General features: G+C 42.6%; 1 protein-coding gene across 1 annotated transcript in view; it reads right to left on the bottom strand.

Moving 5' to 3' along the window:
• THSD7B (thrombospondin type 1 domain containing 7B) overlaps positions 1-18,048 on the bottom strand; it is a 466,994-nt gene that overhangs the window by 319,808 nt on the left and 129,138 nt on the right. Inside the window, exon 4 of the mRNA XM_056861246.1 lies at positions 14,975-15,141. Coding sequence (XP_056717224.1) covers positions 14,975-15,141 — 167 coding nt within the window. The remainder of the gene's footprint in view (positions 1-14,974; positions 15,142-18,048) is intronic.

The following is an 18,048-nucleotide window of genomic DNA, read 5'->3' as shown; positions in this document are numbered from 1 at the left end:
AGTAAGAGGCTGAGGGGTAGAATGGATGGATGTCTTAAAGGCAGAGGGCCTCCAGTACTCAACGGCTCGAATGCAAGTGGCTGAGAGCCGGAGCCCCACCACCTCTGTGGCCATGCCTTCGCGAAAGGAGTGCACCTGCAAGTCCCTTGGCTGGAGTCCCAGGACAGCCAGGCATATCCACAATACGCTAGCAAACTGAAACTAGTGAGGAAAGTCCCATCTGTTGTGCCTAAAAAACCGTTACCCCAGATAGGGCTGCTGATTCGGTTTGGCCTGAACCGAAAAACAGCCGAATTTCTCTCAGTTGTGGGTGTGCGCCGATCTAGAGATCCCAAGCCCCGTACAAGCACCAGCTGCCAGCCAAGGGGAGAGCAAACTCGTGCCACCCCTCACTGGCTTTTCTGACTCTGCGTGGCAGGACATGAGACAATTGGCTGGCTGACTAGGGCAGAAGGGTGCACAGCCTTTTGGGAGGGGCATCGCACCCTTCCCAGAGGTGTCTGAATCAGTCAGTTAGACTACCTTTCATGTTTCTTTCCTTTTTAATTATTATTAACAGTAGTATATCTGCTAAGAAAGCCCAGCAAGGAAGGAGGTGCACAAAAGTGTCACCTGCTTTGCAATGAGGACTCCCCAGCCCTGTCCCCATAGAGATCCTTCAGAACAGCCCTGCCCCCATATACATCCCCCAGTGAAATGAGCCCACCCCAACGGTCTGTCGCTGCCATGAGGTAGAAGCCCCCCCTTTGCCACAACTAGGGTTGCCTGCCAATCCAGGGTTGCATTGCCTGCCAATCCAGCGTCTGGTTTGGAAGTGGGGATTGCGTGTGCGCGCGGCCACGCCAATACGATCGCATCATTTCCTGTTTATACCCAGAAGCGCCACATCGTAACAAACCTTTTACCACTCAAACTCCCAGTTTGACTGATAAAAGGCTCGCTGCGATGCAGCGCTTCCAGGTGTAAACCAGAAGTGACGCAATTGCATTGGCACAGCCTCAGCTCCGCCCCCAAACCTCCCGCCAGAGCCGAGGTGGGACCTGGCAACCCTTGCCACAACCCTTTATGATGTGCTGCTGTTGCAGTAAAGCCGTCCTACTCTCGATTATTTTCTAGTGCCCCCCCGCGCCTGCAGCTCCAACAGCCCCCCCCCCCCAAAAAAAGGAGGACTGGAGAACAAAGGCCAAGGAACAAAAAAAAGGGGGGGAATGGAAGATGGGAAAGTAACAAGGGGTGGGAGAAAGGAGGAACCATAGAAAAAAGGCCAGCAGGAGTGTGTGATTTCAGCTCCTCCTCTCCTGCTCCACTTCCCAAGAAAAGGAAGGATGAGCTGTGGTCATTACCAGTGGTGTGATCTGAGCCCTGTTCCAGCCCCGCTCCCCCATGTGCCCAGAGAGAGTAAGAGCGGAAGCAGCATGATCTCAGCTCCTGCTGCCCTCTAACTGCTGCCACCACTCATCTTGGACACTTTGCATGCCCCCACCGCTTGCCCTGCCGCCACTGCTCAATTGCGGCCGAGAACTAGGAGCCACCACTGGGAAGCAGAGCTGACCAGGCTTGTGCCTAGAAGCTCCACCCCTCCCTCAGCAGGCCTGGCACCTGACTGGTTGCCCAAACCCGGTCAAGTTTGGTTGCCCTGGCCCACCGTGCTGCACAGCTGAAGGGGAAATCCTTCTCCTTTGTTTGCTCTCCAGCCCTGCAGCTGAAAAAGCAGCCCCAGGTAAATTCCAGGGACTGTTGCTTGTATGAACAGCACACAGGGAAACTACAGCATGCAGATATACACTGAGGCCCAGGGCTCTTCCCTTCCTAAAGCCCCCAGCTTTATCTCCCAGCCTGAGGTCCTGTATATCAAATGCCAGCTGTTTGTTAACACTATTATGGCTCATACATGCTTAAAAAAAATCATCGTGCCATTAAGTGCAAACTGACAGGCTCTTTCAGAATGTGCATTTGTATAGCTGTTACAGTCAGCCCACTCATTAAATATGTCATTAAATATGTCTGCTCCAGCTCCCGATGCTAGGATTGTGACTTAGTTACAATCCTCTTACATTCTTAACAAAAGCAGATGATAAATTAAGATTAGAAAATACCATGTTGTTCTTTTCCACTTGAATGCTTGATAACAAAGGGTAGAATCCAGCAATATATAAACACCGGATATTACTTACATAAAGCAGCTATTAAGGAAAATTAAGTGAACTGCCATTCTGGGTCAGAAAGCTTTGACTATTTATTACTTCAAACTCTAATACTGACTAAGGCAACAACATTAACCAAATGAAGGTCACATGCAAACCAATGCATCTTTATTGCTAATTTTTTAATTCTCTTTGAAAATTATCCCTATCAGAGCTAGTTTTTTATTCTCTTTGAAAGTAAACTATACTTTCCAAAGGGTCTAAGTTCACATTATCTAAAGATTTGGAAAGTAAGACAGAAGTATGGAACGCTTACAGCAAAATGAAAGAGAGAGGCCTTTCCAAACATCAACGGCAATTTTGAATGTATGCAACAAAACAAGAATTTCAAGATATATTGTCCTTCAAAACTACTATTGGACTTGGGCTCTCTTTAGTCAATATTAAACTCTCTGGGAAATGCATCTTGATATCCACCAGAAGAGAAGTCAATATGTGCCAAATATCTGGCACAATCCTGCAAAATGAATTGTTTCCTGAGTTCCAGGTAGTAAAAGTGTCTATTACATATAATATAAATCAATCAATCTTTATTAAAAACAGTCATAGACCAGCACAGCTCTTCACAATTTACCATTAAAACCCTTAGTGTTACGCTCTACCCACAGGTTAATACAAATAGTAAAAAAGTTGTTTGGACTCTTTGCAAACTATATAAATTATATAAACTACCCATCAAAATTACTGACACACCGGTCTGTAGCAGCGTCTGACGGATTCTACTGGCCGCTGCACAAAACATAGCTGTTCCTACTGTAGCCTGTGGATTTTCGTCTATAAGCAAATTTTAGTATGCTCCTGACCTGAATGGCTGGAGTGCCGACTAAGCCAGGGGGAGATAGAATGAACCTCATGATATAATGGACAGTGCAGTAGAACATGCTCTGTTTTTTTCAATTTCCTTTAAAGCACAGGGACATACCTATCTTCCAGGGGAACCTTTCTGTATCTCCCATCCACAACCGCTGAGGGAAGGGCTTGGCATCTGGCAAGGGTGAATGCTTTCCTATGTCTAAAGATCTCTAATTGGGAGAGGTAGGCAGCAGGAGAGGCTCCATATCTGGACTGTTCTGCTGACAGGAAAGTTGGTGCCTTCTCTAGCTCTTTTGGGCACTCCGTATCCAGCATCCTGCTATTAGTGAAGCTCAAAATGCAAACCACTTAACCTGATGGCCTTTAACAGTAAGTATGCTCATTTAACCAGCTTGTGAACTACATTATTAAGCTCTTCTTTCAGCGCCACTGTAAATTAGTCCAGAAATTCAATGGAACTTGATTTACAATATGAAATTCTGGCATAAGACTAAAATAATAGGAACAAATGAGCAAATCATGTTTCTCTTCATTAGTATTCAACTTTAATAAAGAATAGATAGAAAAAAGAGTGCATCTTTGGACTGTTGACCAAGTATTTTCATTTTAATGATCCAAACCCAATGGGACCAAAGAGAAGGTACATTCAAAATAACTTTTGAGAATATCACAGAGATATCCTTGTGCTATGACATTTAAACATATGGTTTGTGTAAGAAGGGTAAGCATGATCTAGTATGGTTCCAGCATGGTATAGTGGTTAAGGATGGCGGACTGTAATCTGGAGAACTGGGTTTGATTCCCCACTCCTCCATATGAGTGGCAGACTCTAATCTGGTGAACCAGATTTGTTTTCCCAATCCTATTCATGAAGCCTGCTGGGTGACCTTGGGCTAGTCATAGTTCTCTCCAAACTCTCTCAGCCCCACCTACTTCACAAGGTGTTTGTTGTAAGGAGAGGAAGGGAAGGCGATTGTAAGCCATTTTAAGGCTGCTTAAAGGTAGAGAAAAGAGGGGTATAAAAACCAACTCTTCCCACTTTCAGCTATTATTCTTATGCTCCAGGAATTGGGAGCATACATGAACATCAGCTGGAGAACAAGAGGCTCCTGTGGTTAAAAGCACTGCATCCCAGCTACTATTTGTGAAGAACAGAAGATTCTCAGCATGGCTGAGTTAAGATGCCATAGAGAGGCTGGCAAAGGAGTAAGAGTGTCATGCCCAAGATGTAGCAGGGCCAGGTTCAGCAGATCCTGTCCCAACAACACTGGGCGGTACCCTACCTTAGGCTGGAGGAAACTTTGCTTAGTGGAGTGGTAAGGCGCAAGCCATTGTTACTAGCAATGGGATGAATGGCCAGAAACAGGAGCAACTGTATGCCATTTGCTGTTTGGAGAAATCTTTATAGTTTTGAGAGCTAGTGGACACATTTACACTCCCCACAGGGTGGTAGTCAAGAACATCTTGCTTCATGCTGTTGCTGTAACATCATCAACAATGTCTAATGAAAATAGCAGTAAAATCTTAAGCACAATCGAAGTGCACATCCTGACCTACTGTGAAGAAGCTGTGGCCAAACTATTGCGTGGCATTTGCTGAATTTAACATTACTGTACTGTATTAAAAGATGCAATCAAATGCCAGAAAGATAACTGTGTTCATTATAATATGTTGTGTGCCTGGAAGGAGAGCTTTGTATAGTATATGTTGTGGAGGAACTGTGACGGGGCCTGCAATTAGTCAGAGAATTTTCTGCATCTCTGAGTTACATACACAACAAATTGAAAGACTATGGCCGTTTACGCATGGCCGATTTGTCTTTCGATCCCCCCCCAATGCAGTGATTTTTTCGGGGCCACCCACACATTGTTTCCTTTTATTTATATATATATATACACACACACACACACACACACACACACACACAACATATTATATGTTATGAAAGAAATTTCAATCATCAGCCTGAAAAGACACACCTTGCAATACAGGGTCCCTATATATATCACGATGCCACCAAACCAAAGTGGATAGGAGGATGGTTAGTGGGAGCATGGATAGCAGGATGGTTATAGATATAGGAGTGCAGACACTTAGCGCGGCTTTTTTTTATCATGTTAGCGTCTCACAGCCCATTCCTGAGCTGAGGCGTACGGGGACGGCGGGGAAGAGGAGCAGCGGCGCCTCTTCTTAAGCCACTCCCCGTATGCCGTTAAACAAATAAAAGCCGTTTCAAGGCTTTTTTTTTGTTTAACCGGGACCTTTTGCCCCATAGGGAATAGCGAGGCTCCACCTGCTAAAAAGCAGGTCAAGCACTGCCATTCCCGGTGCCGGTGGAAGTGGCTGAAAGGGGATAGGGAGCCGCCTAACCGGCGGCTCTTCCCCCCGGCCCACCCCCGGAGCGGCCCCCTGCGCCTGCGTGGCCTCTCCATGCCATTGCTGGCGCCACGGAGAGGCCACTCTGGCAGAGAGGGGAGGCACGGTCCGACGGTGCTCGGCCGCCACCGGGACTGGCCTCGCCACCGGAGTGAATGCATGTAAATGCGTGATTACACACATTTACGCCGGCAGCGAGGTCATGCCGCCTCCTAACAACTTTCGGCCCCATTCTCAGGAATGGGCTGTCAGTTAAGGAAGAATTTTTTTGAACATTAGGCTCCGAAGTTGCCATAGAACTAATATTTTAGGAGAACTATAGTGTTTAAATCAGCAATAATATGCATATACGTGACTGTAAGGTTTTAAAAACTTTATTCATGTAATTCTGGGTGTTGTGGGTTATATATTGTGCATGGTTTTAATCTGAATATCATTAACGTCTGTGACTAAAACTAATACAATTGATTGATTGATATAGGAGTGGAACAATTGTTCGTTAAGATCCACCTAAAATCTTTATCTGGTAAAAAAGACAGACAGAAGAAAAGTTCATGATGGCAACAGTTCATAGTAATTAAAGTTAATAAAAAACTTTTTTTAAAAAGAATATATTCAAATTCTTTCCATCAAATTTCAAATGTTATGTTTGTCATCATCCTCACTAAGGCAAATATCCACCCTGTAAGTCATTCCAGAGGTTACAACTATGGCATGAATAGTTCGTCAAAGGAAGGCCATTTTTGGCTATCATCCTTTGACTAGTATAATGTGCTTGCCAGCCCCAACGAACATACCAGAATAGTCAGGAGCTCATTACAGACTTGGCAGAGAAGCCTGGAAGGAGAGCTTTGTATAGTATATGTTGTGGAGGAACTGTGACGGGGCCTGCAATTAGTCAGAGAATTTTCTGCATCTCTGAGTTACATACACAACAAATTGAAAGACTATGGCCGTTTACGCATGGCCGATTTGTCTTTCAATTCCCCCCCTAATGCAGTGATTTTTTCGGGGCCGCCCGCACACTGTTTCCTTTATATATATATATATATATATATATATATATATATATATATATATATATATATATATATATATATATATATATATATATATATATATACACACACACACACACACACACACACACACATATATATATATAATTTCTATTGCTTTTTTATAATTAAACAAAAAATAAACAACAATAAAGACATACTACAATACAAACAAAAAAGAAAAAAATAACAATAAAATAAAAAACATAAAAAATATAACAGCACACAAAAGCACTATTGCATCCAGTACAGATACATTATGTGTATTCTAATATATAGTGCCCAAACCTCCACCACCCACCCCTGTGCCCTCCACCCTTGGACTTCCGGAGGGGTGTTATAACAGTATTTAAAAATCTATTATTATAATCAATTATTAAAAACACATTATTCTATAATTCATTAACTATACCTATAAAATCCGTTTTTGCCAATTTATCCCAATATGCAGCGGCCTTTGATTATATATATTTTTAATTCATCCATATCTTTACCACTTAAAGAATCTGTAAGTTTGGCCATCCGCATATACATCCATAACTTTTCTCTCCAATCTTTAATTGAAGGTTTATTTTATTGCTTTCAGTTCTTAGCAATTATAATTCTAGCTGCAGCAAAACTGTATTGGCATATGACTCTGTCACCTTTATCTAAATTCTTCTTGGGAATACCCAGTAAACAAAAGGCAGGGTCTTTCTTAATTTTTAAATTGATCAAATTATTAGTTTCCGATCCGCACATCTGATCAACTTTCGGCGCGGTTTATTCGCATGATTTCCAAATCCTGTCTTATCGCGAAAGTGATTTCTCATTCGCGATAACGATGGGTGTTTGGTCATGCATGCGCTTCCAGGTCGATATTCCATCAGGCCGGCATGCCCATAATTCTTAGCCCTTCCCACTGCCCCTCCTATCAACTTTTGCCACCAGAGATGAGTAGCCGTCATTGCCACCACCGCATACCATTAACCACAACGCACCCCTTCTCTCAATATCCCCGTGATGTCTTTTTTGATGTGATGCCCAGGATATCTGTGGGACAAAAATCAGAATATGCTTCAAAAGGAAGATAGCTATTTACCCTACAAACTGTTACTATTAAGATTTTGAACTGTCTGAACTTCCATATTAAGTACGAAGACATTTAAAAACTGAAAATGTTCTACTTCTGTGACTAGCAAGATTCTTCATCCTTTCATGGATTTCAGCTCTTACATTTTTGAATTACAAATTTAAAGCATGGTAGTTTACACTCGAAAGAGTTGAGTGCTACCCTTTTATGTCTTGTTTCAAAGGGTCTCCTCTAAAAGAAGCCTCATGTTACATATTTATAATCCCATTATGTGGCTTTAGTCTTATCAATTCTACTCAGAAAAGTTTGGTGGTGAACCTACAGATCAATAGCCAAACATCCCAACCATGTAAATTTAACACCTCCAGGTGATAATATATTTATTTCCTAAGGTGTTCTTTATCAAGTAAATTAAGTCACTTGGAAGAAATATTTATTCTTTACTCACCATTTCTGTTTTGGAAAAAAGAAATCAATTTGCTAGATTAGCAGCTTTGTATTTTATCCTGTGACAGTTCAGTTCACTCTTCTCTCAGAAAACGTGCAGGATCAGAATCTTATTCACAGAATGGCCAACTTTATATATCTTGTTGTAACCTTCAGACATATCTCTAGCTGTTTACATGGGGCTGGGTTTCAGTGGTAGAGCATCAGTTTGGCATACAGATGGTCCCAGGTTCATTCCCTGGCATCTCCAGTTTAAAAGACAATCAGGTGGTAGGGGATGTGTGACACCCTGAAGAGCCACTGCCAGTCTGAGTAGATAATTCTGACCTTCATGGACTGATAGTCTGATTCAGTATAAGGCAGCTTCATGAGACTTGCATCTGAATAATATCTCCACATAGGCAAGGCCAACTACCCAGGCCTTTGCTAAAGAATCAGCATTGTGGGATCAACTTACCTACGTGGTTCTATGATTCAAACACAGGATCCACCACACAGAAGAATGGCTCGTAAGTGCCAGGATATGCAGCTAAAGGTAAGACTGCTTAATGCATTGATCTTTTAGTTTAAGAGACAAATTTTAATTGGGTCAAATCCTAGCCAACTGTGGTTCACACCACTGGGATTACTACCATGTTCTTTGTTGAAGAGAAGAAATAAAGTATGAGCAACTGAAGAAAATAAGACACAGATAAAAGGAGAACCACATTGAATATATGGTTAACAATTACAAGCGGGCCCTATGTGATACTAAAGGTGGTCCTGGGTCTGAATATGGTGAAATATACTGATTTTAGGTTACTTACTCACATTACAGTTCTAGTCAGGGAATCATTCTTGTTGTTTGGATACAGACAAGAACATAAGGTGTCAGCCATCCATAATGTAAGCACTTTTCATTCCAATTTCATTTTAATGTGAAAATGAAGCACATGTTCCAATCTATCCCCCTAAACTTCAAAGCGCTTAACTTTGGTTGGCTTGTTCCTGTAGTGCAGAACACACACAAATTGTTCTCTCCGTAAGTATTGCACCTGGAAACAAAACCCTAAAAACATTCCGTATATTGTCGAAGGCTTTCACGGTCAGAGTTCATCCGTTCTTGTAGGTTATCCGGGCTGTGTGCCCGTGGTCTTGATATTTTCTTTCCTGGCGTTTCGCCAGCAGCTGTGGCAGGCATCTTCAGAGGAGTAACACCGAAGGGAAATACCAAGACCACGGTCACACAGCCCGGATAACCTACAAGAACCGATTCTGTATATTGTTCATAGGCAACCAAATCACACAAATATTAAAACCATCCAAAGGAATATACTATCCCCGGGGAACGCAATCTGTGTACCAGCCTCTTGAGATAGCAGCAAATACTACAATACAAATAAGAATCAGGTGCAAGTATTTAATTTCATATCACCGCTGGCTCCCTTACAGCTTTGTCTTATTTCAGCTAAGCGTTCATGCAACTAATATATGTCAGTGTACAGAGTTGCCAGGTCCCTCTTCGCCACCGGCGGGAGGTTTTTGGGGCAGAGCCTGAGGAAGGCGGGGTTTGGGGAGGGGAGGGACTTCAATGCCATGCAGTCCAATGGTCAAAGCGGCCATTTTCTCCAGGTGAACTGATCTCTATCAGCTGGAGATCAGTTGTAATAGCAGGAGATCTCCAGCTAGTACCTGGAGGTTGGCAACCCTAGTCATGTAGGATATTTATGTCTGAGAGCAGTTGCCCTGCCCTTGCTCTTACTGCGATCAGCCAAGACAACCAGCCACTTTGCGCCGGCTTCCTCAATAGTTGGGGTACAAGGGGGTGGGACTGCAGCCTCTGCACTTACTGCAGAGGCTGGAATCCACCGCTGCAGGCCCAAGAGTGGCCCCCGACAGGCCCTGTCAGCCCAGGCCCCAATCAGGCCAAACCGCCGCACTAGCAGCATCAGGGAAGTGTCAGAATATCCCTGCCTTGCCCCACCTGGGATCGGCTGGGCTGCCCATGCCGGTGAGGCAGAAAGCCATAGCCTCCACACACCCAATTGGGCTGGGAGGGCCAGCCTGTGAGAGGGTGGGGGCAGGCAAGAAAAAGGGAAGGAAGGTCCTGGAGGAAATGGCCGTTCGACGAAGCCCTGACAGCTCTGCAGTAGAGTTGCCAGGTCCCCCCTCTCCTCCGGCGGGAGGTTTTTGGGGCAGAAGTGAGAAGAAGAAGAAGAAGAGTTGGTTTTTATATGCCGACTTTCTCTACCACTTAAGGAAGAATCAAACCGGCTTACAATCACCTTCCCTTCCCCTCCCCACAACAGATACCCTGTGAGGTAGGTGGGGCTGAGAGAGTGTGCCTTGCCCAAGGTCACCCAGCTGGCTTCATGTGGAGGAGTGGGGAAACAAATCCAGTTCACCAGATTAGCCTCCTCCGCTCATGTGGAGGAGTGGGGAATCAAACCCGGTTCTCCAGATCAGACTCCACCGCTCCAATCCACCGCTCTTAACAACTACACCACGTTTATTATTTCTTATCCAAATCATGAAACATTTTAATTTATATATATTCTTTTAAATTAACAAGACACAACTTTTAAACAATATCAATGTATCCGCTGTAATATTGCTGTTATGTTCTTAATTTTTATTGGCGCAATGCCGCAATAAATGTTTCTGTTCTGTTCTGAGACTCACGCCAAAAGCAGCTAAAGAAAGGAACCCAGGAGGGTGCAGCTGCTCCAGATCCCAGTCCGGGGGGGGGGGGGGGACGACAATCAGACAGTTTGACAAAGACTTTATAACCTAAATTTCTAATTCATCACTTTTTGCTTCTAATAATTTCCTAAACAAGTGTACGCTAAGCTCCTAGAAGGAAATTCCACCTTTGTTTTCATTTCTGTCTGAGATGTTGCTGTTTTTTTATTCCAAATTCCCTTGATCCCTTGGAGCAAAGCTGTGGCAGTTGGAGTGTTAGCAGCACAGCCTGGATGGAACTTGGTAGTGAAAGGGAAAGAGGAAGAGTAGAATCCTTCGGGTCACAATTTAGAATCATGTTAAGCAATTTTTTAGACACTAATGTTAGCTATTTAATGGAAGGCTATCATATTTGTTGAAACAGCACTAGAATTACTAGATGACAACTAAAAGAGAAACTTCTAATTTGAAGCTTCTCCTCAACCTCAGAGGCCCTTATTATACAACTCATGCCCATTATTTTTCCACTTCCTATATAATTTTGTTTTCATTAAACCCCAAGACTGTTAGTCATCTAATTCAGCCTCTACTACAACCAAAGACTAATCTACAGGTGGAGGAAGGTACTCCCATGCCTGGAATGTAGTAGTGGGTAGATATGAGTTGTTCAAGAAAAAACAAAAGGGTTGAAGAGGAGGTGAAGTGGTGCTGTATGTGAGGAGATGGTTTGCTTGCCTGGAAATACTGGAGGAGGTGGGTGACAGCCCAGTGGAAAGTATCTGGGTGAGGATAAGGGAAGGACAAACAATATTGGGTTGGGTCTGCTACAGATCTCCTGATCAGTGTGAGGTGGTGGATGCTGCCCTCCTTGAGCAGCTTGACAATGTATCTAAGCAACATGACCTTGTTGTTATGGGTGACTTCAACTTCCCTGGGAGTTGGGAGACCAACTCTACTAAGCGTCCACAGTCAGGCAAATTGCTGACCTGCCTGACAACTTTCTTTTTCAGATGGAAGAAGCTACCAGGAGCTCGGCCATACTTGACGTAATATTAATCAACAGGCAAAAGTTGGTAGATGGGGTGAAGGTGGGGGGGACCTTAGGAAAAAGTGCCCAGGTTCTCCTAGAATTCCATTTTGCGGTGGGAGACCAAGGAAGGTCGTAGGCACAAGTGTATGTTAGATTTTAGTAGGGCAGGCTTTAATGAACTCAGAGGCATGATAAGAGTCATTCCATGGGCAAGACTGCTGGAAGAGAAAGGGACAAGTGACACATGGGGTCTCTTAAATCGAGAGCTCTAGAGATGGCAACGGTCAAGGCACAGCATCTGGGCTACTGGTTGACATGTACAGAGAGGTTGTTGAGAGGCCCCTGGCTGCATTGGATAAGTACAAATCCCCCAGGGCCAGATGGTATGCACCCAAGAGTGCTCAAATAACTTTCTAGAGAGCTTGCAGAGCCTTTGTCCATCATCTTCCAGACCTCTTGGAGGACAGGAGACTGTGCCACAAGACTGGAGAGGGCAAATTGTCAAGACTGAGCCCCTGCTGAGCTCCAGTCTTGTTTGTAGAGAAACCAAGCCAGGTCAGTAAACTCAAACCGCCTTTAAAAAGCTAAAGGCTTTATTGAAAATTAAAAGATTCAAAGTAGATTAAAACACAGTTACAAAGTCTTAAGGCACACTGGCAAAGGAAATAATAAATCTTAGCCAGCCAAATATACTTACTAAGCTGTTACATAGCTGCAGATCTTAATAGCTATAAGGCTGCTGTTCAGGCTGTAATTCTGGTTGCTTGCATTGAGACATCGCAATGGAAAGTAGAATTAGAAGTGGAAGTCTCTACCATGAGACATAGCCTAATTTATTGTAAAATGGACTCAGGTCAGATGACCCATGACTCCTAATCAAAGTTGTTACTAGGGAGAAGTCTCTAGATGGTTCAAACTGGTTTAGGCCAGGATAGTGTTCCCAGGAGAAAGTATGTTCTCATCCCCCCTCCCATCTTCCCATAGATGTGTTGAATCACTTAATTAAGCTGGTATGTACCTCCGTCCTTGAAGGTGCCATTTGCTAAGGTAACAAGCTGCAGGTGTAGCCTGTTAGCTGAGAAAGTTGGCTAGGGGCCTCTGGGAACTGCAAAAGCAAAACTTAACACACAAAACGGAGAATGAACTGATGTCAAGAACAAAACGGTTCTTCTGCCTTCACACAAATGTTATCCCAATTTTCAAAAAAGGGAGGAGGAATAACCCAGGAAACTACAGGCCAGTCAGTCTGACTTCTCTCCCAGGGAAGATACCAGAGCAGATTTTAAAGGGATCAGTCTGTGAGCATCTGAAGGGCAACATGGGGCCCCGGGGAAGTCAGCACGGATTTTTCCCCAGTAGGTCCTGCCAGACCAACCTCGTTATCTTCTTTGATCTAATGACAAGCTTACTGGATTGAGGGAACACTGCCAATGTTGTTTACCTGGATTTCAGTAAAGCTTTTGACAGGGTTCCCCATGTTGCTCTGATGGGTAAACTGGAGGATTGTGGACTAGACTCCACGATAGTTAGGTGGATAGGGAGCTGGCTGGAGAACCGCACTCAAAGAGTAGTTGTCAATAGCATTTCATATGAACGGAGGGAGGTGTTCTGTGGAGTGCCACAGGGCTTGGTACTTTTCAATATTTATTCCTATGATCTGGATGAGGGGGTGGATTGACTACAGTAAGAGCTGTTCAGCAGTGGAATTGGCTTCCTAAGGAGGTAGTGAGCTCCCCCTCACTGGCAGGCTTCAAGCAGCCGTTGGATGAGCACTTGGCAGGGATGCTTTAGACTGATCCTGAATTGACCATAGAGTTGGACTAGTTGGCCTGTATGGACCTTTCCAACTCTAGGATTCTAGGATTCTAAACACACTCTGCATAGCAATTTCCCCATACTGGAACTGTAACGCACGACTCACAACACCGATAAGATGATGCATGGAAATCTTCCATGTCACTATCTGATGTTCCTGCTATGTAGACTTGCCCTTAACATGGATACATTACCTCTGAATGGGTTTGCATTAGTGGCCTAATTAGACGAAACATTGGATAATTATTTAGTTTATTAAATAAATGTTTTTATTCACCTTTTTTTCCTGCCAAGCTGGACCTGGAGAGGGAGGGAGGGAGGGAGGAATGGAGGGAGGGAGGAAGCTCCTTCCATATGTGCTTTTGACATAATATAGTTTAATTAACAGAGCAAACAGGAGCTTTCAGTGGATGATGTATTACTGGGAAAATGGCATAGAAAAAAAGAGTTTATCCTCTCCCTGCAACACCTCAGTTCCAAAACGCTCTGCCCATACACTCACTGCTAGCGTGAAAAGAAATTTAAAGTGATTCAAAATACAATTAGAAATTTCCAAATACCCTGTATAATTTGGGCCAAGGCAAACCTGTTTTAACATGTTTCGACCACATGGTTACTTAATGTACCCCTCTCCTGTGAATAACTTATGTTATCGGGAGGGGTTAGGGGGAGGCAAATCCAATTTTTTTGAAACAGGAAGCAAGAAAATCCCTCATATTGACTGAATAATCAGCCTTCAGCAGTCTGAGTATTCAGGCAGAATGACAGGATAGACAATCTGCCCAAAGATAGACTTGCTTTGCCTTTGCCTTTGTAAACAAGCACATCTTCAGCTGAGATGCTGTGCTCTTGCTATCTTACATCTCTGTACAAAGCCATATTTTGCAGGAGCAGAGGGTATAGTAAAGAAAATAGACAAAGATAAATTATTCATCAGGTATCTGTCTATCCACTTGCTTTTCTTCTGAATCTAGAAAATGATTCAATTCCTAGACCTAGCCAAAAAAACAAAACAAAGCCCCTAGACTAAAAACACAAATAATAATTTTAAACCCCTTTTCTCTATTCTAGATTGATCTGTGACACTTCAATTTCCAATATTCTCTGTTTAAAAAAAAGTCTTGGACATTCCTGATGTCTTCTTTACATGTTAAATACATACATAGAACTCATCTGAGTGCCAAGGTTCCCCATTCATTTCAATTTGCAATGCTTTGCCCTTTCACAGTAACATGAATGCAAAAGCCTTTCAACACAAGTAACCCCACCAGCACGAGAGGGGAAAAAATCTACTGGAATTCTTGAAGAATCTACAGTGTAGATGGTAACAAGAAAAAATCAGATTAAAATTAACCTGTATATTGTGATGGCTGTGAAGCCCAGCATGCCAATATCTGTTCTAGCATCCTACCTACATTATTCTATTGCAGTGCAAACAAACTTCCATTTATATTTCACACCAATTATATATTGACAATCCATATTACTTCTAACATACCTTCCTTTGATTTGTGCATTTCATCCCATGTGCTTTGGGCACAGTAGACTTCCCGAACTTGTATCCCACCTCCACAAAGGGCTGTGCGCTTCTGGTGCTGAGGGTCCTGCTGCTCTAGCAGAAGAGAAACATCACATTCTTTCCATTCTGATGTCTTCCATGAATATCTTGAGGAAAACAAGAAACACAAGGCAATTCTTCCAAGGCTTTTTGGATGGTCCGTCTTATTTCAGAAATTTGTTATAGTGAGTTTGAACTGATTAAATCTTGCTAACTCTTCAATCGCAATGCAAACATCAAACAGCTAATGGGGTGAAATTCACAATATTTAAAGCTTCTTTGTAGGGTTAATGCGAGGGTATTCGGCGGAAGCTGATCCATCCACTTATTAATTTAATGGAGTCAGAGGAAGAGGTAATGAAACTTCTTCTTTGGGATGGGGACTTTTTTTGTCTCTCTCAAGTTGCCAAATTTTGTGCTGCTGCAATTAAGATCCATACGGGTAAGGTTAACAGTGGGACTGGCTAATTTTTATCTGGTAAATTATTGGTTTTAACTGTTTTAAATTGTGATACTTTTAAACAAGAGAGATCCTAGTCTCTCACAGGTTGCATCTGGTTGTTTATTCTGGCTTTTGCTATAAATAAATGTATTCATTGTAGGGTTAATGAAAAGCTACACAATTTCTAAAAATTTTTACAACATAACTTGAAAGTCATTGGGGGGGACTAAACAGACTATATCCGTGTCCACTACCAGCTCTGCCATCAAGTGCTATTGTTCCCATGATGATACCCACAACACAAATTCAAGTTCTTGACTTTGACTATGCATCTGTGATAACTATACAGTAGATCCTGATGGAAGTTCCTTGGTTTCACAGATGCCCCAGGATGAAGAGGACTCTACTACACTGATTGCAATGCAGAGATGGGGATAAAATACAGACACACAAGACAGAGATGTCCCATATAATGCTTCCATGTGTTTAGAAAATGAATAATAAAATACATACAAAGTTCACGAGTTTGTCTAGGTATTGAGACTATTGCTTATCAGAATAGGTATTGCTTATCAGAATAGAGACCCCATGCTATTACATTATGACTTGTTAGTTCAGAGCCAGACTGTTCCTTTTTTGACAGTTTTCTCACCTTTCCCCCCGACATGCCATCAGCTCTCAATGGTCGCTCTTAGGAGAGGCACAGCCTCGCCTGTCCATCACCAAACTGGAATTTGGATATTGCTGATGTTCCATGACCCTTGATCATGACCACACTCAAACCACTCAAGACTAGAGGCTTTGAATGGTATGAAAGTAGACCCACACAACTAGCCCTGAGGTTGGTTTCTACCAAAAGGCACCTGATAATGCTACAAGTAATTGCCCTACTGGCTAAGCAGTAAGAGCAACTGATAAATATTTCCAGTTTCCAATTTCATATGCACTATTAAGCTTTTTTTTAATGTTAACAGGCTCAAAGTCATTTGCCAAAACTAAAGTCTATAATTTTGTTTCCACTTTAATTACCAGTATTAAAACAATGGCTTAAGTAGTGTTTAATGTACATACAAACTTTAATTCAAAATGATGATAAAGCAATGTCTAGTTACAAAAACTTTAAAAATGTTGTAATATATGGGAAATATTTGTAGAACTACTTATTTCTTTCTAATCTGCAGGGCTTTCAAATGAACTGCCACTTAAATTGCATAACAACTTGTGTGTACTTGAGAATAACCAGCACGGAGGGGGACGAGACGACATAAAGGAACAGATTCTCTACATGACATTCTTTTAACATAATAAATATGAAACTGTCCTCCCACAACACACATATTATAATAGATGGAACTTTCTTTTGTAGCTATAACTTTTTAAAAAACATTTCAATAACACGGTATATCACTGTTTTTCATAAAGACAATCTCCCTTCTGGAGGAGTAAGCTAAACAGCAACAAGGTAAATGTACTGTGTTTTGCTTCCAATCACATTAAGCTGTCAAATTTCCTGGGGCTAAATGGAAATCAATTTACAATACCAAATACTTAAGGACAGGTATCTACTCTTCTTTAGTCATTAATTCTTTAAGCAGAAGTGTGTTGATTTAGATTAGTGTTTAGGCGAATAAGCAAAGTAACTAGATTTGAAAACTAGAAGCCCTTTGAAAATATTCAGGGCTGCTGAATGACAGTCAGTCAAGTATGTGTGCGAGATGTAGAGCTCCCTTCAAACCTATCTGCAGTATTAATTAAAAATTATAGAACAAACTTACATCTATCTGAGTTGAAAGCTTGATAAAGAAAAGCAAAGACTTTCCTGTGATGCATCGCTCAGAGCTCTCAGTGAAGAGAGCTCCATATTTGTTTCAATGGAATACTCACTTTACAACATGATAATGAACTCTGGGATATTTCACTGAGAAAAGCTCATGACATTAAAGAAATAGAGTACACACCAAGTACTCAGCTTTCCTTTGATCCTCAACAGTCACCACAGACAAGAGGAAAATGGAAAAGGAAAATGCTAGGAACTTCACATAGGACACCACTACCCTTATATGGATATTTAGGAGTTAAAAATATTCAATAGCCTTACTACACTGTGGACTGTTTCTTCAAATCTGATTGTTTTCAATGGGGTATTGCATCATTTAGGAATGTAGGCTGTTGGGGGAAGTTGCTCCCCAGACCACCTCTTTGGATTGAAGCTGATTTCTTCTGGGGTGGGTCCTCCTACCCTCTATTGGCTGAAGCCGCTTCCTAGGGAAAAGGCTGGCCCTCAGAACGTCTCTTCAGACTGGTGGCCTGGTTCCAAGGAACTATGGCAGGCACCCCTGACAGTGCCAAATTCTGTAGGAAAACAGCACTTCCAGGACATCGGCTACAGGACCTCTCGAGTTACCACCCGCCAAAGCAAACTTCGCAAGAGAACAAAACTTTCAAAACCCAGAACGTTAGCTGAGAGCGGCACCCTTAACAAACCATTAAGTAAGGCCCTGCTTTGACAGGACATCCCTCATCACTTGGACCTAAGTAGGGATGCAGTGTAAATATCACAATCCAGTATTTC

Source organism: Euleptes europaea, chromosome 15, assembly GCF_029931775.1.
Source record: "Euleptes europaea isolate rEulEur1 chromosome 15, rEulEur1.hap1, whole genome shotgun sequence".
NCBI classification, from domain to species: Eukaryota; Metazoa; Chordata; class Lepidosauria; order Squamata; family Sphaerodactylidae; genus Euleptes; species Euleptes europaea.
The sequence above is the reverse complement of the archived record's forward strand: the minus strand, read 5'-3'. Positions and strand labels throughout refer to the sequence as shown.